The sequence below is a fragment of the Triticum dicoccoides genome, chromosome 7B (assembly GCF_002162155.2).
Source record: "Triticum dicoccoides isolate Atlit2015 ecotype Zavitan chromosome 7B, WEW_v2.0, whole genome shotgun sequence".
In the NCBI taxonomy this organism is placed as follows: Eukaryota; Viridiplantae; Streptophyta; class Magnoliopsida; order Poales; family Poaceae; genus Triticum; species Triticum dicoccoides.
The window spans coordinates 763,926,904-763,935,076 of NC_041393.1; the positions used below are offsets into that span (position 1 = coordinate 763,926,904).

The 8,173-nt window shown below is 42.4% G+C and overlaps 1 protein-coding gene across 1 annotated transcript; it reads right to left on the minus strand.

Annotated features, from left to right (window-relative positions):
• Positions 1–786: 786 nt before the first annotated feature.
• On the minus strand, positions 787–4,984 carry LOC119337984 (chloroplastic group IIA intron splicing facilitator CRS1, chloroplastic-like). Its single transcript, XM_037610275.1, has 8 exons — positions 4,298–4,984; positions 2,934–3,435; positions 2,585–2,715; positions 2,006–2,356; positions 1,761–1,917; positions 1,339–1,631; positions 1,181–1,240; positions 787–1,058 (listed from the first exon to the last, which is right to left on the minus strand). Exons 1-8 carry the CDS (start codon positions 4,955–4,957, stop codon positions 1,020–1,022), a joined length of 2,193 nt encoding a protein of 730 aa, XP_037466172.1. The 5' UTR covers positions 4,958–4,984; the 3' UTR covers positions 787–1,019.
• Between the last annotated feature and the right edge of the window lie 3,189 nt (positions 4,985–8,173).

Sequence of the window (8,173 nt, forward strand, 5' to 3'; positions counted from 1 at the left end):
GCCCTACATCTCGGATGCAAAGAACTCCACAATCAATCGAGTGGTAAGTTTGAAACATGGCAACACTTGGATTGCCTTGCCATTGGTTTTGGAAACACGCTTGGTTTCATACTTTCCGAATTCCCCACAGCACGGCAGTGAATCCCACCGTCATAAGATTGTGACGGCCTTTTCTCAACCCATTGAAACAACCATTCACATTACCAAATTGGCAATTGACGCCAATCACCCAATTGACAACATTCCACACAAAATACATTTTGGCTCACATTATCTCCCCCTCCCTTGAGCAAGGCCTCTCTGGTTAGGAATCAACCAGGGATCAAAGGAATTTTTATTCTCAGGGGAATTTTAACCTTCCAAAGGAATTTGTAAGGAACAATCTCATAGTTTTGAATGACAGAATAAAAGGACTTAAAATAAAACCGTTCTAAAGAAGAGAGGAGCCACACCAATTTTTCATCAGAATCTGTAGGGGCAATCTCACCACACATCTTTTCAAGATCCGTCCATTGATTTAGTTTCACACCTTCAACTCTACTGTAATTAACAGTGAGTATTATGTGTAGTTCTGTGTCGCTTTTGAGTCATGGCACCAACGCGCTTACCAGCCATCGGCTTTCCTTTCTGAGCTCGGTCACCCCTCGCTCCGTCTCCAAGAGCTTGCCTTGCGGTAAATATATCATTCATCTTTTCGCATATATCTAGTATACATGTACATAGAATTGTATTTATTACAGGCTGTAGCGCCTGTATCTAGTATATATAACATACTGTACAAATGTATTTGTTACAGGCCGTAGCTCCTGTATCATGTATATATACATACAACAGTATTTGTTACAGGCTGTAGCTCCTGTATCTATTATATATACATTAGCTGAAAACCATACAACTGTATTTATTACAGGCTGTACAAATTCATCAAACGCACTGAGACAAAAAAAAAAATGATAAGCTAGATAGAAAGACTGTCAAAAATAATGGATCATTTGCATACTACCAACAATCTCCATGAATCATACGGATAGTTCCCTGATTTTCCTTATCACATTTGCCTGCAACACAACAAAAACAAACACACCACATAAATTCCAGGCTGCAGAAGTGAATGGAATTTAATTTCATTGTATTGATGCCCTTGATGCTTCATATTTAAGAAATGCCGTCGTCAACTAACCAGTCTCCATTGCAAATCCTCAATAGATTTTTGTCTCTCCCAAACGTAGTGTTTCATTGACTGCAGATAAAATGAAAAGAAGTGAGATATAAAGAAGCACTTGGCAAAACGGATATCTGGAGGGTGGAAATAAAGAATGATTTTAGGAGGGCTCCTACCCCTGTTCGTTGAACCTCAACTGATCTTCGTAATGCCTCTCTCTTTGTCAGGAGATTACTGGGTGATGATTTTGTTGGGCGGCGGTAATTCTTTCCACGGTAAAGTATTATGGCATGGCTATTTGTGAGCTTTTGTGTTGCTATTAGCATTCCTCCTGTCTCAACCTCAAGCAGCATTGATGTGTACGTTATTTGGTAAGCTTGATTCTGCTTAGTAATTACTTTCACAATCTCTTTATGTTTCCAGTGTTGATGAATCTCTTCAATTACACCGTCAAAGATACCACGTCTTCCTGCGAGGGAAACAAAGCAAAATAGCTTTTGGGATCAGTAACGGGTAATTAAGTAGCCTTTCTTGGTCACTTGGACATGCATAAGAGCACATATGAACAAAAAATATATGTAAATGCAGAAAGCCATACCAAGGAGCACATGCTCATCCATTTTTAGGCCAATCTTTCGGAATATCATTCTTTCCTCCTCTGTCAAGAGTTCTTTATCTGCAGATTGCTCTGAAGGGTTCCAAGAACCATGAAGCTTCGCAAGCGCTTGGTTGGATCTCTCAATTTTTTTTGTAAGCTGCAGCCAACATCAGTTTTATTCCATTAGGTACCTATAAGAAAGGTTAGATTTGAAACAAGAACACAAATGTAAGATCAGAGCTTACAATGAAAAGTCTCCGTTGCTGGTCTTTCAACTCTTTCTCCAGTCTATGCTTCTCGGCCTCTAGTTCTATCAAGGCCATGTTGTTTTCAGTTGTTTCCTGCACATGGTTAAGCTGGAAATCCTGATATTCCCTGAAAGATCCTACAGAACTTTCCTCAGATGGTAAACCAGCGAACATCTGAAGTGAGTCCATCACTGTTAATCGGGCTTCTTCTTCCTTCACCTGCTGGGCATCTACCCGAGCCTCTTGCTCAATAACAGATCGTTTAACTCCACCAGGAAGAAAATCCTTGCCTCTATATAGAATAATGAAATCTTTGTTTCTCAATATGATAGTTCCTCCAGTAAGATGCTGCACTGAGAAGATTCAGTGTCATATAGACGAAGGTACAACAACTATCTCTGAGACAAAGAAGTAAGAAAGCATGAGCATTTAATTGCTTATGTTTAGTCTAATTTAGTATTATAGCCTTCACAGTATTTTGTACAGTATATATGTTTGATACTCAAATGCACCAACTATTATGAACTTTTTACAGGGCAAGTATCATAAACAGATTTCATGAGGAAGAGCACTTGCCTTAAGATTCCATGCCATTTGCTCATTATTGGTATTCTGGATGCCCACTTTCACTGCAATCTTCACTATAAGGCTCTTTTCCCAAAGCTTTAGCACAGCAGCTGCCAAACCTTGTAGTCTTGTATTTCTACCTAGCAAAGATTAGTTGGGACAAATTTATAAGCCTCCTATGATAGTTTTCTTGTGATTCTACATTATTTCTTGTGGAACATTAAGGTGATGTATGCATAAGACAGTAAGAGTGCCGGAAGCAATTAATACTTAATCATCCTGTAAAATTATGGTTATTTGGAATCACCCATAAACATATATTACAAGTGCAAAGTCTGGAAGGTAATAGCATAATCACCTAGAGCAAAATGTGTTGGCAAAGGACGTGCAAGCTTGCGCAGGTATGTCAGCTCCTCATCTGCTAGTGTCAGTCTCACACCAGGAGGGCACTGTCTAAATGGAGTTTTGAAGCCTGGAACAACTTCTGGAAGGAGATCAGCATCCACAGGCAATGGCGTGTTCCACCACCAATCTACAAACCGAGGGCCCAAGCTGTCCAACAGTCTGTTGACTTCTCTCTCATAGAGTGTTCCTTTGACAGGTTCTTCATATGCATGAACACCAAGGCTTGGATCAATCTCTCGGAAAATACCATGAACATCACCATTATAATTTGTTGAAGGCTCGGTGTTGGTTCCGTGTTTCCATTGGGGCTCAGGCACAGTACATTTTTCAGGGGGAACTCTCTGAATATCAGCTACGGACTTGTGACGATGTTTTATGTTTTCTAGATAATCACTTCCTCTGTAAACAAAATGAACGTCTCCTTTTGTCCAAACAACTAAACCTCCTGATTTTATCTGATAAAAAAGGAAGTCCAGCAAACAAGATTTGAGACTTGACTCGGGCATGGTAATTGTGTAATAAAAAAACTAAAATAGTTGATAAGTAAACAAATTTCACTCTGCATTAAAATTATCTCAAACCATAATTTCAGTAGGACACAACTGGTTGCCCTCACAAAATAACTCTTAACTCAATAAGAGCCTCTGCGGAACAGAGCATAGGAATTTGAAAAACATGAATATGACAGAAATTGGATGCCATAACGTGTTCTGTCCTAATTGTCTTCCAAAGGGAAAAAAATCCGATAGGTTGAATGGAACATTTCCTTTGGAACTGAGTGCAAAGTAGCACATCAGAAGAAGAGGAAATCTTATCCTACAAATCAAACAACCTCTATGGGCTAGAACTGAAGTCCGACAAAAATTTCTTTCAGCCGAAGAGGCCATTAAAAACTCAGATTTACCAAACATCAGGAGTAGCCAGAGAATGTTCAACATTTCCAGCCATAATTGGCAGATAATAGACTGTCTAGCTAGCTCACTACAACACCCACATGCATCCACCAGTGTCAGCTATGAGCACATCGAAATTTCACATCTATTTGCCGCATGTATCATGCAGAGCCACTAGAATTCACATTCGCCACATATGTGCCGTCATGAAGCAGAACTGCATCAAATCGCAGCTAATGAAGCACTCACATCAATCAAACTCAAGGTAACCGAGCCGCAACCACGGGAGTGACTGTCACCCAAGGTTTTCAGTGACTGCTGTGTGCTACTGAAACTGCTAGAATATTTTGGCCGAAAGGTAAAGCTTTCAGTGAATTTCATCGAAATCTCACTGAAAGTGAAAACCATGGTCTCACCTACTCACCTCAAGGATCTCCCTCGCTCTGTCCATGCACCGCCGGAGCGGCTCGACGACCCGGACGGCGGCGAGCTCCTGGCCGCCGGACCACACCCGGCGCACGTCCTCCACCACCTCGTCCGTCACCCCGGCCTTCTTGGCCCGCACCCACCCGTCCGCCACCCCGCGCGCCGCCCGCCGCAGCCGCTCCAGCTCGGCGGGGTCCAGCAGCCGCTCTGCGGGGGTGGGCTCCCACGCCTTCTTCTGCCGCCGCAGCGCGGCCTTGAGGCCCTCGTCCCTCGCCGCGGACCACGGGACCGGCCTCCCCTTCCTGCCTCCCCCCGCCTCCTCTCCGCTGCCTTCCTCGGCCGGGAGGTCGAACAAGGGGACGGCGCCGCGGGTGCTGGGCCTGGGCCTCGGGCCTGGCGGGTCGGAGAGCTCCAGGGAGCGGACCCGGCGGATGATGCCGAGCACGGCGCGGCGGGTGCGGCCGCCGGGCACGCCGGCGCTGAGGGGGTTGGCGGAGGAGCTGGTTTCTCTTTGCCGCTGCGGCTTCGAACTCGAAGGGGCCTCTGAAGGGTGTGGAGGGGTCACGGTGGCGGGGGCTTTGGGGCCATGGAGCCACGGCGGCGGCGGCGGCGGCTGCTTCGGGGACGGGGAGAAGAGGGGGAGCGGAGGTGGCGCCATGGCGGCCGAGCTCGCGTTTGTGCTGTGTGTGCTGGAGAGCGGAATGTAGTGAGGATAAGTGGGCCCCACAATTACCAATATGAAATATGTCTATTATTATTTACTTCCAAACAGAAATTTATGAGCCCTTATTTATTTTTATAGGACTGAGATAAGAGTTCATCTATAACCACTAAAAGAGATCTTATGGAACATTATTGAGAAAGTACTTAACACGGTATAAGATCTTATGGAACTTTATTGAGAAAGTACTTAGAGTTAAATACACTACAGGTGCCCTAACTTGTCTGGCACGGTCAATTTGGTGTCTAAACTTGAAAAATACACAAAGTGGTGTCGTAACTTGACTGGGCGTTCAAATACGGTGCCTCTGGACGTATGCTGCCGTATCGAGTGCCCGCGTGGCATTCCAGTCTGTCACTGGGCCACATGTCAGTGGTTGCCTACGCGCGTTGTGAGATATGCATGTAGTTTTTTTTATAGCAATGCCCCTGGATTTTAATTAATTCTCATAAAAAATGTTCATGTTCATTTTTCATTTTCATATTATTTTAGAAAATGTTCACCGTGCTTTTTGAAAATGTTGAATGCGTATTAAAAATATTGTGTAATATTATTCTTAAATTTCTACAAACACGCTCATGTTAGTACATTTTTGGAATTTATTATTGTCACACAATAATATTTAATACACGTTGAACAGTTTTTAAAATGTAATATTGTCAATTTTTCAATAATTGTGTGTTTTAGAAATAGAATGAAGATACACAATAATTGTTCTTCCTTATGGTCCTCAATGAAGATGCATATATTTACACAATAATTTTTAATATACGTTCAATTTTTTCTGTCCACATAAATTTTAGAAAAAATTAATGTTTATCTCTTCAATCTACACAATAATGAAAATAGAGTAAAGATATAAAATAAACAATAATTGCGTATTGATAATTATTTTATTTTTTCATATGGAAAAATTTATGTATCATGAAAATTAAACAGAAACTTCACTCGAAAAATATGTGCAAAGCGATACGCGGAATAGTCCATATAAGTTGCTAGCTAGCAGTTAAATATAAACCAAAGTGTGGCCTCATGGTCCACTTGTTTGTTAGGCAACCAGATGTCCGTGGTTTGAATTCCCTTCATGCCAGCTTGTGCTTATATTTTTGTGAGAATTAATTAAAGCACAAACGCGTTTCCGTAAAAAAAAAGAAGCTTGAGTCTAGCATGAGTAACGATGTTTTTCGATAATTAACTAAAGTCCAGGGGCATTTCTGTAAAAAAAACTACACACACAGCTCACAACGCGCTCGCGGCCACTGACATGTGGCCTAGCGACACACTGACATGCCACACGGGCACTTAATACGGCGGCATACGCCGAGATGCACCATATTTGAACGCCTAGACAAGTTATGGCACCACTTTTGTGTATTTTTCAAGTTTAGGCACTAAACTGACCGGGTCGGGCAAGTTAGGGCACCTGTAGTGTATTTAACTCAAGTACTTAACACGGTATATTTATAACCACTAAAAGAGAGTTTATGAAATGATTACCACAACAGATAAGAGTTCATTTTGTGTTAAAAAAAGGATAAGCGTTCATTTCTTAAAAAAAAAGTTAAGAGTTCATGATATTATAATGCGTATAATCGTGGGACAGCCTTGCTGAAAAGCACTAGTACCGGTAATTTGACGGACTTTCTAAACTCATGTTTCGGCGCCCTCCTTAAGAATTCCACCTCTGACCTCCCCATCAGGTCTCCCTTCTGCTCGCCTTTGGTGACCATGGTGGTCAGCGCTGAATTGGATGGAGTTCTGGATCCTAGATCTAATGATGAGTAAGTGGCTCCGACAAATAAAGTGATGGTGTATTTTGGAACTTGTCGCAATGATTCTTCACCTCCCCTTGGGGCCACGCAGGTGACGAAGAGGGGTAGGGAAGATGATCCTCAACGGTTGATCCTTCGGTGGTATTCCTTAGTCAGTTCCATGGCGAAGCTTTGGCCCGTCCGGTTTCACCCCACTTTTCTTTTTCTTTTTTTCTTGTTGGAATAAATCTCAATTAGATGGTCTGTTGGATGACATAATTTCTCCTTTTCGTCCACTTTTTCGATTTAACATTTCAAAACTATCAGCCCAACAAAAGAAAATTTGTATAAAATGATTTGTTTGCATATACATGTGTCAGAATAAGTTTTTTTTGGTGGCTGAGTCAGGCTGCAGAGCCCCAAATATCCTCTGACGGGTTGAGCTGCGCCCTTCCATTCCGCCGCTAGGGTGTGGAGGGGTCATGGTGGCAGGTGCTTTGGGGCCGTGGAGCCACAGCGGTGGCGACGATTGTTTCGCGGACGGGGAGAAGAGGGGAGCGGAGGTGGCGCCATGGCAGCCGGGCTCCGCATCTGCGAGTTGTGTGCTGTAGAGCGGAAGGTAGTGAGGATAAAGTGGGTCGCATAATTACTAATATGAAATATATCTATTATTTATTTCCAAAATGAAATTTACGAGTCCTTACTTTTATAGGACTAAAGTAAAAGATCTTATAAAAGTTTACTGAGAAAGTACTTAATACGGTATATCTACAACCACTAAAATAGAGTTTATGAAATAACTACCACAACAGTTAAGAGTTCATTTTTTACCAAAAAAAACTGTTACGAGTTTACGATGTTATAATGTGCATAATCGTGGGATAAGGTTGCAAAAAAGCACTAGTACTGGTAGTTTGACGGACTTTCTAAACTCATGTTCTGGCACCCCTTCCTTAAAAATTCCACCTCCGACTTCCCCATGAGGTCTCCCTTCTGCTCGTCTTTGGTGACCACGGTGGTCAACGCTGGATTGGATGGATTTCTGTATCGTAGATTCAGATGGTGAGTAAGTGTCTCCGACAAATAAAATGATGGTGTATTTTGAAACTTGTCGCAATGATTTTCATCTCCCTTTGGGGGGCCACGCCCGTGATGAAGAGGCGTAGGGGAAGTGATCCTCAATGCTCGATCCTTCGGCGGTATTCCTTAGTCGGTTTTATGGTGAAGCTTTGGCCCGTCTGGCTTAATCCCCATTTCTTTCTTTTTTCTTGTTGGAATAAATCTCAATTAGATGGTCTGTGGAGGAAATAGTTTCTCCTTTTCGTCCCTTTGTTTGATTTGAAATTTCAAAAAAAAAAGTACAACAAAAGAAAATTTGTATAAAATGATTTGTTAGCATAAA